This window comes from Neomonachus schauinslandi, chromosome 1 (genome assembly GCF_002201575.2).
Source record: "Neomonachus schauinslandi chromosome 1, ASM220157v2, whole genome shotgun sequence".
Classification (NCBI taxonomy): Eukaryota; Metazoa; Chordata; class Mammalia; order Carnivora; family Phocidae; genus Neomonachus; species Neomonachus schauinslandi.
In genome coordinates this window covers 2,741,601-2,761,377 of record NC_058403.1, presented here as the reverse complement: position 1 = coordinate 2,761,377, position 19,777 = coordinate 2,741,601, and the positions used below count along the sequence as shown (strand labels likewise).

At 60.2% G+C, this 19,777-nt stretch overlaps 1 protein-coding gene across 2 annotated transcripts; it reads right to left on the bottom strand.

Moving 5' to 3' along the window:
- Positions 1-8,860: 8,860 nt before the first annotated feature.
- SIK1 (salt inducible kinase 1) lies at positions 8,861-19,453 on the bottom strand. 2 transcript variants are annotated; one of them, XM_044913314.1, is made up of 13 exons: positions 19,248-19,453; positions 18,695-18,811; positions 16,374-16,437; positions 16,036-16,197; positions 15,764-15,888; positions 15,553-15,676; positions 14,749-14,972; positions 14,289-14,438; positions 13,753-13,875; positions 13,421-13,637; positions 12,570-12,848; positions 11,795-12,026; positions 8,861-11,280 (listed from the first exon to the last, which is right to left on the bottom strand). In XM_044913314.1, exons 1-13 carry the CDS (start codon positions 19,401-19,403, stop codon positions 10,920-10,922), a joined length of 2,334 nt encoding a protein of 777 aa, XP_044769249.1. In that variant the 5' UTR covers positions 19,404-19,453; the 3' UTR covers positions 8,861-10,919. The 2 variants fall into 2 exon arrangements, with proteins under 2 accessions (XP_044769249.1, XP_044769252.1); XM_044913317.1 differs by having other exon boundaries at positions 13,735-13,875; positions 19,248-19,417.
- Between the last annotated feature and the right edge of the window lie 324 nt (positions 19,454-19,777).

The window sequence follows — 19,777 nt, the reverse complement described above, 5'->3', positions numbered from 1 at the left end:
GATGCCCCTGGGGGGCGAGAGCCCGGCCTCGCGGCAGAGCGCTCCAGGCACGGGGGACTGTGGGCCGCAGCAGCAGTTGGTCCAGGCCAGCCGGCAGGCCCAGAGGGGACAGGGGCCTGCTGTCCACGGCCCTCCCTGCACAAGGGCACAGGGCAAGTGCCCTCCTCCTCCTCTGATGAAGGCCTGCTCCTTCGTCCTGCACTGCAGGGGGGAGGTCACCTCCCTGCGGTCTCCCTGTGGTCACACCGACCCCCACGAGACACCCTTCTCCTGCCAGGAGCTCGCCCACTTAGCCCTGCTGGCCGAGGTGCTGTCCCCAGGCTCTCAGGAACCCGGCCTGGAGTCACACAGGCCAGCACAATTGACGAGCTGGACTTGTCTGAGTCACCAAATCTCTCGAGCTTCCTCCTCTGCAGCTTGGGGACAAAATATTTGCTTTTTAAGCCTGTGGTGGTGACCAAGTCCGAACAAGTAGGGAGACGGGCTCTGTGCCTGTGTGCACCCGGGTCCGCAGCGCACGAGCACACGCGCGTGTGTGTGTGCACGCGCGTGCAAACATACATCACAGAGCAGCCCACTCCAGCTTAAGTTCTGTCCAGCCCTCTGGCCACCGCCTCCTGCCCCCGGCCGCCTCTCATAAAAGCCGGCTCGAGAACGCACGTCCTGCTTGGGGTGAAGCAGGAGGAGTCGGGGTGCCAGGGCCCGTGGAGGGACCGGGGCTGCACACACAGCACCAACGCCCTCTCTTCTGCTTCCTGCAGGTTGAGCCCGGGGTCCAGCTTCCTCATCCGGGCACTGGAAACACCAAGCTTGCCCCACCGAGTGGGCGTGAGGGTGAGTCACCGAGTGTGACAGCCGGCGTCTCGCCAGAGGGCGTCTGGGGGCAGAGATGAGCGCGGGGGGCCTGCACCCGGCTAGCTGCCCCCGGCTGGTGGTGGCCCCACAGCCACTCCTCCCCCTCTGGCCTCGGGTTCCCTGCAGCTCCCCAGGCCTTTCCCGAGGAGTCCCCTGCTGTCCTGACCCCTGCCACCTCCTGAGGGCGGTCTCTCCAGCTGCCCTGGGCTCAAGGAAGTCGGGGAAGAAGGCTTTCCTTTTGGAGCGACAATAATGAATGTGTTTTCAGGGCTGCCCCCCAGGAGCAGACGGGCCCCACTCACTACACTCCATTACCTCTCTCTGCCCGTCGTCCCCTCTGCCCCAAGTCCCACCCCAGGTGCCCCACAGATGAGCAGGCTCCGTGGGGCCAGCATGGGGGCCCCAGCCTGCCCGTGGGCAGCATCACCCGCTTCTCAGGCCCTTGCGCCTGCCCCGCCATGGGAAGCCCGCCGCACAGGGGAGCCTGGAAGCCCAGGGCCGATGTGATTAGGGGGTGCTGCCCCGAGACGCTGCGCTGGCTCTCTCAGCAGCCCAGCGAGCAGCCTCCATGTGTGTCCACGGATTTGGCTGCAAGAGGGCTGGGGGCCCATGGGAGGAGCAGCCCGGCGCCCGCTGCCCCCACCGCCACCATCCATGCCCCCGGCACTTGTGACTCTGCCACGTGGGAAGCCACTTCCTTCTTGCGTTTTCATTTCCCCTTTTCCCAAGGAAGGGAAGACCACCTGCCCTTGGCCCAGCACAGGCCCTCCCCAAGGACAGCCGCGTTCCCAGGCCTGGCTTGAGGGGGCCTGGCGCCCAGGGGCAGCAGGGAGCTTTTGGAACTCAGTATCCTTCTTGTATACAAGTCAAGGGATGTGTCACCGGCCCCCAGAGGGGAAGGGACTGAGGGCCAGTGAGTGGCCATGGAGTCTGGCTGCAGGGGTCCCACAGCCGTGGAGCAGCCTCCCCCGTCCGTGGTCTCCCCACAGCCTCTGCACCAGGAGGCCGCCCTCCCCTCACCATCCCCAGGTCACCCCAGCAAACCGATGGGTCCCTCTGGCCAGCCCCTGCGCCTGAGCAGACGCAGGCCGGCACCCTCCCCGAGCCCTCCCCACTGAGGCCGGGAGGTAGCATGAGGTGCCATGGCCCCCGATCGGTGGCTGGCCTGCTGGGCGAGCCCCTGCCTCGGCTCCTGCTTCCTGGCCCCACACCCAGCCGTCCATAGCTGCTGGGGACTGCATTGGCTCCAGCGTAGGCCACTCACCCCCCACCTCCTTGCCAGGCCCCTTCTGCGGTTGGCGTGGGGCAGACCGTGTACCAGGCTCTGCACCCACGCTCCTCCTGGGTGGTCCTGAGTGGCCAGCTCTCGAAGCTCCACCCTCCACTGACCCCTCCACATACCGGCCCAGGCGCACCTGCACCCCCCCAGGGCACCCCTCGCCTAGCCTGAGCCTGCCTCACTGGTGGCTCCCTCAGCCCCTCAGCCCGGGGCCCCGGGAGCAAGGCTGCCCCTTGCTGGGTGGGGCAAGGCGGCCCGTGGCCAAGGTCCCTGTGAGCCCAGGAGACCCCCCGGGCCATTCCCCAGATCAAGCCTGGACCTCACGGGCAGCCAGTTCTGCTTAGCCAACAGCTCCACTGGGCTGGACACAGCGTTGTCCGCCCAGCAGGGAGCGGCGCCCTGTGTCCCCGGCTGGGGTCCAGCCCTCCGACCTGCAGCCAAGCCGGGGCACATCTGACCCCTCCCACAGGAGGGCACAGGACTGTGCCGGGCGGCCAACTGTTGACTATTGGTTGGAGGGAGGAGAGAGGGGTCAGCAGGGAAGGCGGCCTGCTGTGTCCCTCTAAAGTTGCCTCTGCTCTCCGCACAAGGGAGGAGGAGGGGTCCTTCCACCGCGAAGATGCGTCGGTACTTCTGGACAACATGGTCACGGAGGGGGGCGGGGGACGGGGAGCATCGAGGGGTGGCCGGCAGCCCCCCGGGAGACCCTGTGACTTCATGCTGGAGCCTGGGCCCTTCAGAGGTGGGGGCTCGCCTGATTTGGCCTCCGTGTCAGTCTCCCGGGGCTCTGGGAGCAAGCACCACGAAAGTTCTGGAGGCTGGCCGTCCAAAGTCAAGGTGTCCGCGGGGCCTCACGAGCTCCAGAGGCTCTAGGGAAGGGTCCGTCCTGCCTCCGCCAGCTCAGGCAGCATCTGCTGGCCCCGGGGTTCCTTGGCTCGTGGCCACAGCACACACATCTCCGCCTGTCTCCTCCCCTCCCTGCGTGTCCTAAGTCCCCCTTCTTGTAAGGACACCAGGGCTATGGGATTAGGGCCCACCCTGATGACCTCAGCTCAACTTGGGAGACAGGCTGGGGAGCTTGAGGGAAGGGCCGGGCGGAGTGAGCTGGGGGCCGCAGTCTGCAGCTCCAGCTCAGGGGGACGGGCTGTACAGCCTCCATGGTTAGCCTCGGGCCTGTGCCCCCACTTGCCACCCTGGGGGACAAAGCCTCTGTGCTTCCGGCCTTCCCCATGGATGGGGAGGAGGCTCCGGCCCTCTGAGCTGCAGGAGGAGCCTCAGGGACGGAAGGGGAGAAGGAGGGCCCAGCTCTGAAGGGGCCGCACCCTGAGAAACAGCAGTCCATCCTCCATGCCCCTCTGCACCCGCGGCTCCCGCACCAGCTGCCGCCAACCCAGGCGAGGGGAGAAGTGACCCTAAAACACCAGGGCACAGAGGGCCTCCGACGACAGCCCTGCCAGCACCCCTTCCCTGCCCCGCCGTGACCCCTCGCCACAGACCGCGGCCAGCCCGAGGCAGGGAGCAGTCCCCACGTCACCAGGCTCCAGGGGCTTTCTCTTGACCAGGGTGATGTCGCTGGGGTGTGTGTTGGGTGCATCCCCTCCCCCACCGCAGGACCCGGCTTTGCACTCCATTCAGAGGCAGCACCAATGCTTTACTGACCCCCTAGCCCCCCACCACACTCTGACCACCAGCCTGCGTCACCTGCCACGCACCTGCGAATCTTATGCGGCTCCTGACCCCGTGGCCTCCAGGCAGGGTGGCGGTGGCGGGCAGCACCTCCCCGACCTCCGGCTGCCCCTGACCCACCTCTGCACCACCCGGCAGGTGCGGGGGGGCTGTGAGCACTCGAGATTCCGGGGGCCAATGCTGTGCCACACCTGCGAGAGGCAATAATCACCACCCAGCTCAGACATGCAGACTGCAGGGCTGTCACGCCTATCTCAGGAAAATTAATTACACCCTCCACACGGAGGGAACCTGCCCATTACGTGTCTTAAGTGCACGGGCCCAGAATGCCGTGGGCCAGCCTGCCTGCAACTCCGGGCCCCAGAGAGGGTGGGCAGCGTCCCCAGGAGCTCTAGGTGTCTGGAGAGCTCCTGGGTGGTGGCCAGTGGGGCTCCAGGCCCTTCCAGCTGGGCTCCTATCCCCTGCATCCATCATCCTCTACCCAGGGAGTCCCCCTCCGAAGCCAAGACTCCGAGCCAGCTCGCTGCCAGGAGGGGCCCTGGTCGGGACTGACGGGAGGAACTGGCTGGCGCTGGTGTGCCTTCCGGCAACTCCGCACCTTGAGGCCAGCGATGGCCCAGGCTCGGGGAAGGCTGCCCCAATGCCCGTTTGGACGGTTGGACCCAACCCAGAACCCCTTTCTTTCCCCCACTCGCTCTGTGGGGCCTTCTAATCGCCCAGTGAGAGGAGATAGACAGCCGGTGCATCAAGGGACCGGGGCTGGAAGTGAGGCTCCGCTGACCCGGGCCTGAAACGCCAGCCCCAAGCCTCTGGGCCCGGCCCCGTCCTCTCTGCCCGGTGGGAGCCAGGCTGCAAATCGTCAGAGAGAAGCTTCTGAAGGATGAATAGCAGCAGCTCACATTGGCCCAGTGCCCTCTGTCACGCTCTGCCCGTCCCTGCCTGGACGCTCCCCCGACTGCCTGGGGCGGCCGTCAGCCGTGTGGCAGGTGGAAGACGGGGCTGGAGAGGCTGTGGCCTGGCCGGGCCACGGAGCATGGGGCCTGCTGCCTCCGGGCACAGCCGACTGGCTCCCCGGTCCTGTCTGAACAAGCAAAGTCCCACAGACGGACACAGCCCGACCTCCGTGCCAGGCTTGGACCAGCCCACCTGTCCTCACTAAGACTTCATCTCTGTATCCGTTGGTGGGAGCTGTTGTACTTTTCAAACTTCTGTCGTTGTTGTTATCAGAGAAATAAGTCTTATGCAAACACTGCTTTACAAAACACAATAAAAGTGGGCGGCTTTGTTGAAGCCCACGGCCTCCCCATGGGACATGCGGGCGTGTGTCCAAGGTGACCCCCAGGAGGTGGGCAGGGCAGAGGGGTGCCGCAGCCCCTCCCTGGGGAGACCAAAGGGAGCAATGGGGACAGCCTAGCAGAAGACATGCAAAGAGGACAGGACAAGGAGAGAAGACGAGACAGCCCCGAGGTGAGGAGCAGGACAGCAGACTGGGACCCAGCATACTGCTTATGTCCACGGTTAGAGGGGCAAACACCCCACATACAGAGCAGAGGCGGCCGGACTGCGTTCACCTCCAAGACCCCACTACGGGCTGTCTGCAAGAAATACGGAGACAGGCCGCGAGTGTGCAGGAGGTAAAGCATCCACCACACAACGCCGCCCACCAGGAGCTGGAAGGGCTGCTCAGGGCGGACTCCGGAACAAGGAGGATCCACAAAGAAAAAGTGGGGCAGTCCACGACTAAACCACGGTCAATTCCTCAAGAAGACGTAACAGTCCTAAAAAGCGCGTAGCTGGTAAGGGACAGCTCCGGAGTGCGTGCAGCGGGGACGGACAGAGCTGAAGAAATAAACCCAGGAGTGCAATGGTGCTCTGCACACTCCCACCTTAAAAACAAATAGAAAAGGAAGACAGCAGTGTCACCCACCATGCAGTCATTTACGGAGCACGCCTCCCGATAGCCGCAGGACGCGTGCTCAGCACCAGCACACCCGGATCCACCACGGACCGACCACACGCCGGCCGGCACAAGGCTCCGTGCGATGGGAGACGAGGCTCAGATCCCACAGACAGTAAGAGGAGACTAGGAGGATACTGCGAACCTCCGAGAAATAAATCGACAGCCCAGATGAAATGCCCAATTGCCTTGAAAAACACAACCCTCCAAAGCTCGCTCAAAAATGGAAGAGGCTCTGCATGGCTCTCAAAGCTGTCGTGAGACTGACTGAGGGTGACTTACAGCCTTCCCGCAAAGCGGCTCCGGCCCCACGCGCGCTCACTGATGCACTCCCCCAAACATACAGGAAAGAAAGAATACCAATTCTACACAAACAGAGACTCGGTGCAGACCGTGGAGAAGGACAAGCTGACTCTAAAATGTATATGGAAATGCAAAGGACCGGGAAAAGCAAAACTAACCTAGAGAAAGAAGCACAGAATGAGAAGATTTACCCTACCCGATGTCATCAAGACTTCAGCTATAATAATAAAATAATCAAGACGGCGTGGTATCACCGCTGGAGAGACGTCCCGCTCAGCAGAACACAAGAGCGTCTGGAAATAGCCCCTTCCATTGATGTTTACTTGATTTCTGACAAACGTTTCAAATTGATTCAATGGGGGCAAAGGAGAGACTTTTCAATAAATGGTTCTGGGACAACTGGATACCCACAGAGAAAGAATAAGCCTCAACTGTTGTCCCAAACCACAGGCAAAACGAATCTCAAAGTGGATCTACAGATGTGGACCAAAAGCTAAATGCATAAAAAGCCTCCGGAAGGGAGCACGGGAGATCCTCTCGGCATAGGGGGAGGCAGGGGTCTCTTAGGACACAAGATGCACCAGAAAAGATAAAATACATAGGACTTCATAAAAATTAAAACTTTGAACTCCTCTGTTCCGGTGAAAGGTGGGCCACAGGTGGGAGAAACATTGTGTGTGTGTTCGTATACATATGTGTGGATGTGTCTATGTACATGTGTGTAGATCTGTACGCACACATGTGTAGACGTTCATAAATACACATATATGCATATACACATACACACATATGAAAAACTTATATGCAAAATACATAAAGAATTCCTACAACTCAATAATAAGAATCCGAATGACCCAATTAAAAATTGGCAAAGACTTAACCTTGAGAAACAGAACAGCCAATAAGCACACGGAAAGACGTTAAACATTACTAGTCATCAGGAAAATGCAAAATAAAGCCATAATAAGACACCCCTGTACGCCTGTTAGAATGGCGCCAGGACCGCCGAGTGCGGGGGAGGATGCGGAGCCGCCGGAGTGCCCACACGCTGTGGGCAGGACCGCGAGCTGCCGCAGCCCCCTCGGGTCACAGTTCGGCAGCTTCTGATAAAGTGAGTAGCGATCGTGGTCCATGACGCGGCCCTCGTGTTTCCACCTCTCCCCGGGAGAAACGAAACACGTCCACACAGACTCGGGCACAGGTCCTAACGGCAGCCACACGTGGAACAGCCCAAACTGGAGATGCGGCCCCCACGGCCCCCAGCAGGTGTGTGCGGCGTGGCACAAACTCTCGAGCATCCACACCGGGGAGCGGGGCCGGGCAGGAAGCACCTGGACCGGCCGCCACGCAACCATGCGCGAGAGAGAAGCCAGACAGAGGGCACGCGCGGCATGGCCTGTTCGTAGGAAACCCCAGAAGATGCACGACGAAACCACAGTGACAGAGAGCAGGCCCGGGGAAGAGGAAGGGCCCCCCGAGGCCCCGGGGGCTTCCCGGGGGAAAGGTGTGCTGGTTTTGGTGGCGGCCGCACAGGTCCGTGTGCCGTCACAGCTCACTGAAGCACACACGTGGGAAGGGCGCGTCGTGCTGTGTGTCAACTGCACCCCAGCAGAGCTGCTCTGTTCTGGGGCTGCGTTTTTCTGTGGGGGGTTCACACCCCTGTGCTCCTCGGGGAGTCTTCGATCTGCAATCCAGGGGGACCCAGGAACCCTGGTTTACACGCGAGCCCTTGCGGCTGGAAGTGGACACACCTGGTGAAGGAAGACAGCTACCTGAACCAGCATCTTCTACGACACCCTTGAGACGAGTGGCTAAGCCTCGAGCAAGCTGGTCCTCTGACACGTCTTCCCTCCTGGGGAGCCACGGGCCCCGCACGCCAGGTCTACACGTGGTAGTCTCCTCCACCGCCGAAGCCACACAGCCTGCATTCAGAGGCCTGGCTGGGGACAGGCGCGGGGTGCTGCAGAGCCCGCTCGGGGGCGCACAGCGAGGCTGGGCCCCCCACCCCCCTCAGGGCCCCTCACGGCTCCCGCCGCCCAGAGCCTCAGCTCGGTGAGGGATGTCGTAGCTGCTCCCACGCGAGCACCTGCTGAAGTTGGTCAGGCGTGCTGTCATCCCCAGGCCGGCCGACAGACCCTGACATTTCCCGGGACCCCTGCGGGTCCGTCCCAGCCTGCTGTCCTCTGTCCCGCCCTCTCACTCACTGTTGCACCACGGGGACACTACTGTCCATGCCGGGCCTCTCCCCGAGAGAATCTAGACTTTACCTGTACCATGAAAGTCGCCATCCTAGCTGTGGTTAGGTGTCCATTCATGTTATTACATGGCCTCACCACCATCTGTCTCCAGAGCTTTCCATCGTCCCCACACTGACCTCTGTTGCCATGAAGCACTAACTCCCCCTTCCCCTTCCCCAGCCCCTGGCGCCAGCATCCCCCTTCTGTCTCTTGGGGGGGTGGGGGAGGAGAACTACATTAGCAGAGCCCGCTGCCCACCGCCCACCACCCCAGGAAGGCAGGGAGAACCAGCAAGGCCCAGGTGCCCTGAGCCCCAGGCCGCTCCTCCCGTGCCCTGACCTGACGCTCAGGGGCGGGTGAGTCCCAGCTCTGGGGGTGTGGGGTGCTGCGGCCGCTGCCAGGGGCCCAGGGGCTCCCCGTGGCCAGGCTGATGTGGGAGCCGGCACCGTGCCCCCTTCTTTAAGACGAGAACCCTGCGTGCGGCTGGAGGAAGCAGCTCGGAGGGGAAGATACTCCCAGAGATGAACCACAGGGAAAGGTCCAGGGTTTTCCCCCAAATATTTTATTTAAATATTAAATTAAAAAACATACACCCACTAATCATTTGGCATACATTTCTCATGTTAACATAAGAAACAAAATAATTAAATCAGTTATGGTAAAAAAAACAGACTATATACATCTTAGATCACGTAGTGCCTATAACCAGGCGCCCAGCCTGCCCCACAGCGCTGTGGGAAACTAGCAAACACACGTCGCACACACCTGCACACGAGACGCAGAGACACGGGACTCACAGCCAGAAAGAAAATCTCCGTGAAAGTAAAGTGCTTGTCATGGTTCTGAGGCCTTTGATCTGTGGCGTTAGGACAGCGAGGAGTGGAACAAGGGAGCCAGCCGCCTTCGTGTGGGAGTCAGCAGGGCGGCCTCTGTGGACCCGGAGGCCTGCGCCCTGGCTGCCCGCTTGCCCTCCTGCCCCCAGACCCCGGCTACGAGCCAGCGGGAGGCTTTGGTGATTTCTCTGCGGCCAGGCACGAGGACAGTCCCTTCCCCGAGGCTTGCGACGGCCACAGGGCAGCAGCGGCGGCGGCAGGGGCAGGGGGACCGGGAGCAGCAAGCTGGGCAGACGCACAGAGCCGGGCGCGCGCCCCGCGGCCTCCCTGCCCGCCAGGAGCCTGGGCAGTCTTTGGCTTCTACAAATGCCCACCTTTCCCCTGTTAATACTGTAGGTTGTAAGAGCCAAAGTGAGCTGAAGGCACCTGGGTCGGGAAAGGGTCGGGGACCGACGGGTGCAGGGGGGTGAGGCGGCTGCTGCCGGACGGAGCGGCCACCTGCATTCACCCGCCAGGGGAGGATGCACCTCGTCTCCCTCCTCCACGCCGACCCAGTGCTAGCGCTTTGTAACGTTACCAGAGAGGAAAATTCAAACCAGGAACACAAAAGTGTAGTAAAAAATATAAAAAATAAGTAGTGTATATTTGTCTCCTATTTATATACATGTACAACGTCTGCTTTAAAAAAGGAACAAAGCTTGAACAACACTGATCTGACCTCTCGTGTCATTCTTCTGAACGAAAGCCTACCAAGCGGGAGGCCTGGAGAAGGCAGGGCTACCCCCGGATCAGGAGCCGGCCGCGGGCAGGCGGGGTGGCCAGGCGGGGACCATGCCCCCCTGCTCCTGCCCGCCGGCCGCACCCCTGCCGTATTGCACGTCCCCCACCCCAGTCGGTTGTTCTTTCTGGACCCTGATAATGAAATGCATAAAAACTTAATTAGCAGCGGAAATAAGATGAGCAGCAGGAAGAAACCTCTCTGGGGCCCTCCAAGGCACGCGGGGGCTCTAGGCCACGGGCCCCGGGCCGGAGCCCCAGCCTCACCGTCACCCACCCCCCTCCAGTTTCTTCCTGTGCCTCCTCTGAAGAATCCTGGAAACCCGACGCTCGAGCAGTTGATCAAAGTTCTCATCTAAAATAGGGAAAAAACCGTCCTTGGGGCCCTGATTTCAGGGTAGAGAATTCCAGGAATTTGTAGATTACTTTCTCGTGGGCTGGCCAATAGAGCTTTTTAAAAAAACGGATGTGTAAAGCAGAAAGTTCACAGTTCTCACTCTGAAGTGTAAATGTTTCGGGAAGTGGAGAATTGTAACTAAAAAAAAAAAAGAATACTAAACACACACAGGCACACACATGATGAACACGCGGCTCACGCCATGGTTTCTCCCGAGGCAATCCCTCCGCGGCCCACGCCGCCCCCGTGGCCCCCTCCCGCCACCCCCGACCGACCGACCGCAGTGGCGCTGGCCGTCCAGCCCAGCCCCGTCGCCTCTCGCCCTGCCGCCCTCCGTCCCCTTCCCGTCCACCCACCCCGACGCGCCCCTCAATTATTATTTTTCTTCAGAAAGTTTCCAGGCCCTACTCAGAGTTACATTTGCTCAGTGCAAGGAAAAAATAAAACAAAAAATCAACTAAAAAGCCAAAACACCAAACGTATTGCTTGTTTCGCTTCTAGAAACTTATTGGCTTCAAGTCCGGAAACATCTTCACATCCTCTGAAATTATTGCTTCGAAGGGCCAGCGGCCCGAGCGGAGCCGGAGGCTCAGGCTCACTGCACTAGCACAAATGTGCCCAGCTGGCCCGCCGTCAGGTCCTCCAGCTCACAGTCCGCCTGCGGCAGCCCCACACCCACAAAGCTGGGGGGCAGCGTGGCGGCGGGATGGGGGGCTGTGGCGTGGCTGATGTGCAGGTGGGTGTCCAGCAGCTGGGCCGCTGAGGCCACTGGGGAGCCCCCGGCTTGCAGGAGATGGGGTGGCAGCAGTGGGCCGGGCCCCAGCCCCAGCTCCTTCTGGAGTCCCGACACGAGGAGCGCGCCGTCACACGGGGCGAGGACCAGCGGGGCCGGGGGCAGCTGGGGGGCCTGCGGACAGCTGGGCGGGCCTGCCGGGTGGTGCTGCAGCTGGAGCAACCTGGAGGGGCGCGAGGGGGCGGGGAGGGAGACCAGGTCACTGCCGCCCTGCCCGCTGCGCCTCCCAGCAAGTTCTGCCGCCCGGCCGGGCGCACGCACTACCGGGGTTCCCCGCCAACGGGCCGAAGGACCACCCCGCGAGCCGCTGGCTGGAGCCGCTCCCGACGCGCAGTGCTGTGCGTGACTAATCCCCTGAGCAATTCCTGACATTTCCATTCTCTGCCTTGCTTTTGCAGCAGCTCAGAGATGCCAACCGGACGTGACATTCTTATTCACTGCCCCCTCCGTCCCCCACTTACAGGCGGGCTTCAAAGCGAGGAAACCTGACTGCTCCCCGCCTCCGCCACTATCTACAGGGAACGAGGCCTGACCTCACAGCTCTCCCCACGCTAGGGGAGGTGCACTCATCTGATTACGCGGACAAGGGGAGGAGCTTAAGAGATAAGGTTCCTCAAGACACCCAGCTGTCTGGGAGTCCTCTCGCAGCGAGTGGGACGGGCGCCAAGCGGGCGTACCTCTGCTGGTGCAGGACCTCCTCCAGCAGGCTCCGGCCCTCCCGGCTGCTGGCCCCGCTGCCATGCAGGCCCGGGCTCTGCGCAGGCAACTGGAAGGAGCTCAGGCCACCCCTGGAGGCTCGGCTGGAAGAGGGCTGGCACACCTGGCGAGCCAGCCCCTTGATCTTGTTCAGGCCCAGGAGCCCTTTGGTCCTCGCGTTCTTCCTCAGCTGCTGCCGGAAGGCTTTCAGCCCTGGGGGCGGCGGGGGGAGGGTGCACAAGCAGGATGGTCAGTGGATCTCTGTGCCAAGGCTTGCTGGGTTTGCAGACCTCGGGGAGGCGTAAGGAGGGACCCAGTGCAAACATGATGGGATAGATGGCCAGCACGCCTTCCTGCGGGGGTTATGGGTACTCTCTGGTCACCCGGTCACTTCTCACTACAGCCCCCTCCGGGGGCACAGGTACACGTCTGGACAGAGGATCCTTTGGTGAAGGAGGGCATGAGCAGTGCCTTGGGAGAAGGGAGGGAGCCCAGGCAGATAGGCGGGAGCTGCCTCCTCCGGAGTAGGAGCTGCTGGGCATCCAAGTGTCTCCTGGGCTTTTCGGACCCGCCACCAGGAGACTGTGTGAGTCTGTCCCAGCAGACCGGGACATCTAGAACCTGGGAGCACTGCCACTCGGCCAGGCCTGGCTAGACACTGGGGACACACCCTCTGCCCCAGGACAAAGTGATACCCTCCAGGGGCACAGAGCATCTTCTGTGAAAGCGGGAAGTGTGCACCAAAGGGGAAGTCACCTTGAGTGAGCGAGGTGTCTGACGCCCTCCGGCCTTCCTGGAAGCTGATGGGGAGCAGAGTGACCCCTCCTGGGGCCCCCTGAGCCTGCAGCACTGGGGTGGCAGACTGGGCCCCCAGGAGCGGTGAGGCCAGTCTGAGAGGGGAGCAGGTGCCCACCAGCCCCTGAGCGGCCAGGCGTCCACTGAGCCCCCCGGGGCCGTCGCCCGCTGAGAAGGTCAGACAGCTGTCGGAGCTGGTGCCTTCTGAAGGGCTCGCGGCGGAGGAAGAGATGACTATACCTGTGGAAGGAGCATGCACTCTTGAGGGGGGCCCCTGACACTCGCCAAGGCCAGAAGCAGCCCTCCGGCACCCCACAGTTCTCACTGGAAACCAGAAGTGGCCACGGCTCCGGGAGAGGAAGAGGCAGGGACACCTTCTCCGTGCCTGGTGCAGCCTCTCTCCGGCCCATGGGTGGCCCATGTGGCCTGCGGACAGGGGCGGACAGCTGTACTGGCCTCCCCGTCCCTACCCTCAGCCGTGGTAGGGAGGGGTCCATGATGGCCAGAGGCTATCAGAGTCTGGGAGCCGCGACAGTGGCCAGCCTCCAGGAGGGGGCAGCTGCCCCTGTGGCTGACTTGGGGGGCCTGGACGGAGGACCTGCCCTCCCAGCACCCGGGGGCAGCTAAACCCCACACTTCTGCCACTGGAGGGCAACATGGCATCTCAGGGCATCATCTGCATGGCCTCGGGGGGTCAAACAAATGACAAATCTGGACACGTGTAATCAGACGCTTCGGTCAGAGCCTCAACCATAAACCCACCGCCCCGGCCGCACTCCAAGCCCACGTCCCTGGCCCACGGGGACACTTACACGGAGGGGCGCACGGGGAGAAGCAGGTGGAGACCTCGGCGAGCGTGTGCCTGCGGCCTGTGCTGCCGGCCAGGGCCTTCTGGGCCCCCCGCTCCTCCTCCAGGCCCGGGCCCTGCCTGACCTCCTCACTGATGGGCACGTCCAGCAGGCCGCTGGGGGAGATGGAGCGATGCCGGAACACTCCATTGCAGTTGGCGTCCAGGGGGAAAAGCAAGGGCTGAGGGGACAGACACAAACCAGTAACTCCCAGGGCTCTGTGGGGCTCAGGCGGGGGTCGTCACCATGGCTGGGAGAACCTCTCCCCCGATGGCCGCCCAGCGTAGGTCACACACCTGGAGCGAGCTGAGGGGATCACAGTCCGTGTCAGCCTGCAGGACAGACTGGCCCAAGGCCTGGGGCTGTGGGCACAGCAGGGAGGATCGGAAAGAGTCGCTGGAGAGGCCTTCCTGAGGCACCTGGGGGCCGGCAGAGGACAGATTGGCCCTGGGGACCATGACAAGCAGCATCCCAAGAAAGGCCCCACTGGCTTTGCTATGGGGCTGACAGCTTGCTGACTGGGCTCAGGACATATGCACCCTCCTCTCCAAGGCCACACTGCACTGGTCACCCTGGTGTCAAGAAGCCAGACCGGGGACAGTTAAGGAACAGGTGGCTGTGGGCTGGTGCTTGACCCTCAGCAGAGTGGCCAGCGCCCCCTCTGGTCCGTGGCTCACACAGGACGCCCCCAGGCCCAATGGGCAGGAGACGTGACCTGGAGACCAGCGGGCTCAGCGTCTCGCACCCCGGGCCTGTCGCAGCGAGGGATTTCTAACAGGGGGTGGGGGACACAATCCAAGGCGGAGCCCCGCGAAGGAGACGGCTCCCCCACCTCAAAGCCGCTGAGATCTGAGCTCCTGGGCCTCTGCGGCCGGGCCGGGCTGGGCCGCGCAGGGGGCTGAGTGTGTCGATACTCCTTCAGCCGCTCGACCAGTAGGTAATAGATGGCGGCAAAGTGGTTGTAGCTGCTGTTCTGCAGAGACTGAGGGAGGCGGAGAGAAGCGGGGTCAGAGCGAGGCCACAGGGAGCGGGGGCGGGGCGGCCGGGTCCTGCGTGGGGAGCGGGGGCGGTGCCTCGGACACTTCCCTTCCAGGGACTGACGCTCCCGACAAGACCGTTCCCAGGGTTATTCTTGGGTGGCCGAGAATATCCCTTAGAGGAGTGGACAGCTGGCCCTTCAATGAGCCCATGTTCCCGTTTTAACTCGACTGGCTGGTGCCTGCTTTTCCTCGCAAGGAGCACCTCGCCCGGCCAAGTGCACATGGGGCAGGGGGCGGGGGGTGGGCGCTCACCTCCACGGTCCTCTGTCGGTCGATGCCGAGGCTGTGCATGATGCCCAGCACCTGCTCGTCATAGTGGCCCAGGTTGGAGTTGTAGCTGAGCGCGGAGAAGGCCGGGCAGGCCTGCCGTGGCACCGAGGGCTCGGCCTGCATCCACCTGTGCTGCCGGATCTGGGCGATGGTGATGCGCTTGGTGGGGTCCACCACCAGCATGCGGCGGATCAGTGTCTCACAGTCTGGGGGATGAGAGAGGTCCGCTGAGCCCGGAGGGGGGACCACCTGTGGGCACGTCCCCGCCACCACCCACCTGGTGCTCGCCGCAGCCCTGCTGGGGACGAGACTCCCTTCCCGAGGGCAAACAGACGAGAGACTATCCTGAAGAACGCTGAGACCAGAAGCAGTGGCCTGGTGCCAAGGAGAGCCACCAATCCAGGGCTCGGCCCCCAGGAGGGACATGGTCCTGCTAACCTGCACAGAGGGCCACTTAGACTCCCCAGTGACCAGGCCAGCCTCCCCAGTGGACCCGAGACCAGGCCCTCTCCTGGGGACAGCAGGGCCAAGGCACCGCCTGCCCCATAACTAGGGCACGGAGAAAACACCCAGTGGGTTGGGTTTCTCTTGCAGGCAGCTCGTAAACACCCCACGGTAACACGGGGCTGATTCGCAGACCTGACAGCACACTCAGACACAGCCAAGCAGGCGTTTCAGGAAATAAATTCCTCCTCCCTCTCCAAAACTCTCATCCCGGGTGACCCAAGAGCTCGTGCCACAGGCTGGCAGCTGACGCCGCCGGGGGAGAAGGCTGGAGGCGCCTACCTTGAGACATGAAGAAGGGGATACGGAAGCGGCCCTCCAGCACCCGCTGCCGCAGAGCCGGCAAGTTGGGCCCATCGAAGGGGAGTGAGCCGCAGACGAGGACGTACAGCACGACGCCGAGGCTCTGCAAAGGACCACACGCCACGAGTCAGCGCCCGCGTCCCGGGCGACTTAGCCACTCACGAGATCACTGGCGGCCGCGGGCTCCTACCCAGATGTCGAGCTGGGGGCCTTCGTACTCCTTCCCCTCAAAGACTTCTGGGGCTGCGTACGGGGGGCTCCCACACCACGTGGACAGGGGCTCTCCTGCCTTGTAGAAATTCCCGAATCCGAAATCTGGGGGACAAGAAAACAGACGGTGAGGTCACCACAGACACGGCAGGGCCCAGGCTACAAAGCTGTGAGCACAGGCAGGCAAGGGGGCCCTGGGAGGCAAGCGCCCCACCCCTGCCCCATGAGCCGGCGTGGCCCGGGCCCCCTTGCCTGCCAGCTTGATGTCCATGCTGCCGTCCAGCAGCAGGTTCTCGGTCTTGAGGTCGCGGTGCACAATGTGGTGGTTGTGGCAGTAGTCCACGGCCGACAGAATCTGCCAGAACTTCCTGCGGGCTTCATGCTCGCTGAGGTGCCCGTTGGAGGTCAAGTAATCTGAGGAGCGACAACACAAAGCTACAGCGCGAACACCCCGAAGGCCAGCCGTCCTCTGGGGCACAGCGAAAGAACGCTGTAGAATTTAGGATGGGCGGACCCAGATGCTGGAGGAGCGATTCCAGACAAGTTCCACCGTCTGTTTTCAACAGGCACGAAAAAGAGGTGTGGCTTACCAAACATTTCTCCATTTTTTGCGAACTCGGTGACAATGTAAAGCATATCCTTTGTCTCCATAACCTAAAAACACAAAGACCTAACATTTAACCACACAGAAAGGGAACATACCAGTGGTATAAATAATCCACTTGAACCCCAGTGAATTTTTAACTTTCCCAGGATGAGTGCATCCATTATCTTTTAAAAGGAAAAGAAAATAAACACCTCTGCATTAAAGGAACAAATATGGGGGTTCCTATTCAGAAAAGAATTTAAAACAACAGAGGGGAATTCTTCACCAGCCCACCTGCCGAAATGCACAAGAACCCGCCCGCATCGCAGTGCTCACCCACCTGCCCCGCCGCCCCGAGGCCTCAGACCCGGACACCGGAATGCCGGGAGAGCGCGGCTGGGGCTTTCTGCTAGAAGCCTGGGAGGCAACAGGTAAACTACGACAGAATGCTCTTTGTACAGCGAACCGCTCGGCTTGTGTCAATAGCAACAGCCAAGGTCAAGTACACCCGCCAGGTTCATGTACTGACCGAGACTTTTATCTTGCTTTGAAAACAGTTTTTAAAAGACTTTAAAATATAGCTTATTGAGAAACAAGGCAGAATTAAAATCTGTGGTACGAAAAGAAGGAAAACCAACTCACATCCCTGTATTTTAAAATATTTCAGAGGGACACACAGAGACAATACATTGTTACAGAAACAGACTTCTTTAGGGTTCAAAATATAGTTGTTCCTTAAAAACAACACTGTAAGGACAACTGCTTTCAGCCATAAATCTAACAAGAAAGTGAATCCAGTGTGGGTCGGCAAGAGTTTTAACTGTCCTGGCCCTCAGTGGGTGCGGCAGAGTCGCGAGTAAGAAGACCACGGTTTATCCCTTTCCTCAATTCAAGAGCAAGACGGAGAAAGAACGAAAAGCCAACATGTTTTGAGTTTTAGAAATCCTCAAGGCAAGAGGGAAGTGTCTCCCCAAGGTTGTGGGTCCTGGGCGAGCTGGATGAGAATTACACACCAGGGTCGGAACGCGAGGAAGGACAGGTGCGGCTGTCCCATGAAAGCCTCTCTTGGAGCGGCTCAGCCACCCAAACACCCCCAGAAAGGACCTCGAACTCTGAGGATGCGGACCATGTGCCATCTAAGTGGGCTGCTCCACACAATGGGCCGGCAGAGGGACAGGAAGACCAGGAAGGTGCACCCTGGCTCATCCCTCCGGCAAAGCCAAAAACAGGCTTCAGCCCACTCCTGCGGAAACAGGCCAGGCACGTTTCTCAGGCACTGACATCAGGGACCATGAGGAAACTTCTTATCAAAGTAGCACAACTTACAGATGACACACACAGAAACAAAGCACAAACCAGAGTGGATGGTGACAGGAGCTCTGCACATAATGACTCTGAGTAAACGGCCATTCAGGGGGACACAAGCCCGATGACGCTGCTCCTAATTCCCTCTCCTACCACACTGTACAGGCAGCCTTGCCAGCTGCCCAGACACACACGCCGCGCCACATTCATCTCAGAGGCCCAGGCCTTCACGAGAATCACCAGAAGGAACTTACACCCAACACAACTGGATGGAATACTGAGCATTGGCAAGGAGCCTCTTCTGCGAGCAGACTGCCCCTCATCTGCACAAGCGGGCCGCTGAATACAAGACTGCTTTGCCGTCCTAATTAAATCAACGCTTATATTCCAAAGATATAATTTCCTAGTTTCAATACGATAACAAAAATAAAGTCACAAAACAAACCAACAGGCGGACAGGGTGAGGAATGTTCTTAACATGGATTAAATGACAAGTGCCCTATTCTCACCATGGCAAAAGTATTTTCATCTCTCCAGTTTTGATGGAAGAGTCTAAACGGGAAGACAAATGCTCACTGCTGCCTTTGCAAAGCTAAGTTTACAAAAGCTGGTAAGAGCTGCCGGTTTTAAAGTTTAATAATTATCTGCCAAGGCGGAAGTGTCTCGTTTAACTAAAATCTGTCCTTCTACACGAAAGGCTTGACTTGCGGCAATACATGGATCTGGTTGTTTGTTTTCATAGTAAACTAAATGTAACAACCGACCCCTCCCCATCTAAAACTGGAATTAACGACAATACTAACTCAAATTTTGATGAAGCAAATCTCAATTATGATCCAAAAGCAAGAAAATAATTGAAAATACATCTGAAGAGCTTACAAAAATCAATTTACCCTACACAACCAACTCCCTGACTGCCACATATACCCGAAGAGGGGCAAAATTCAGAAACTGCAGACTTATTGTTGAAAATAATACACTTGCTGGGAGCAACAGCAAAAGGCAAACGTGAGTCCTTACCTGATAAAGCTTTATGATGTGAGGATGATTCAGAAGCTTCATGATCTGAACCTCACGATATATTTTCTCCAAATTGCTTGAATCTAATCGAGTTTTATCTATTATTTTTATTGCAACCTACAGTTTAAAAGAAAGGATATTTTGTTTTAAAAAAATCTTTTGTTTACACATTATATTTTTTGCAGCTTAATTTCTAAAACGCTTTATGTCCCTAAAAGGTCACAAAAAGTTGGGGGAAAAAAATAACCAGAGTAACCATCAGTAGTACTTAAAACAGTAAAAGTTAAGTCTCATAAGTCTCTGCTGGCTCCCTTTACAGGGCTCCGCTGGATCCCCAGCACCGCACTCCTAGGTTATGTGGTCATTACCCTCCCTGCCGTCCCCTAATATTTGTACGAATTATTCAGAATCATAATATAAAGCATTTTCCCTTCACGGAACTAAAAGCTGTCAGCGCTGAGACATTACATGAGGAACCTTAAGGACAGGGATTCCGCCCAGCAGCCCCCAGGATGGGTCCCCCCAGGCCGGGCCGGGTGGCCGCCCCACGCACCTGGGTTTTGGTGACTCGATGCCGGGCCAGCTTCACCACGGCGAAATTGCCCTTGCCCAGGGTCCGCTCGACGTCGTAGAAGCCCACCCGGAGGGGCTTGTGTTGGCCCTGGCTAGAGCCCACGGGCGCCGCGCTCAACTCGGACATGATCACCATGGCTCCAGGCCGCACCTGCGGGCCACCGGGAGCGCGCTCAGCGCCGGACCGACCCGACCCAGCCCGGCCCCGGGGGACGCGGCTCCGCTCCCCGCCGCCCCCACGCTCTGCTCGGATCCAACCTCCTCACCCCGCCGGGCGCGTGCCCGCTCCCACGCCCGCCCCGCCGCCCGGGTCCGCTCCACCCCGGTCCCCAAAACCCTCAGCCCTGCGGGGCGCCTGGACCCCCTCCACCCCGCCGTCCGCGGCCGGCTCCAACCCAACCGCGGATCCCCCAGCTTTGGCGGCGCGTGGGCCCGCTCCCACTCTCACCGCCCCCTGCCGGTGCTCGGCTCCATCCCGACCCCCCAGCCCCGCGGGGCTCCTGGACCCAC

Bases quoted from the DNA above. Each gene is read 5' to 3' on its own strand.
- SIK1 (XM_044913317.1), bottom strand. From the start codon at position 19,403: ATGGTGATCATGTCCGAGTTGAGCGCGGCGCCCGTGGGCTCTAGCCAG. The intron at 15,677-15,763 runs GTAGGAGCCCGC...GGTCCTTTGCAG, and splicing joins GCCCCCAGCTCGACATCTGG to AGCCTCGGCGTCGTGCTGTA. The intron at 14,973-15,552 runs GTAGGCGCCTCC...CTCATCCCCCAG, and splicing joins CCCCTTCTTCATGTCTCAAG to ACTGTGAGACACTGATCCGC.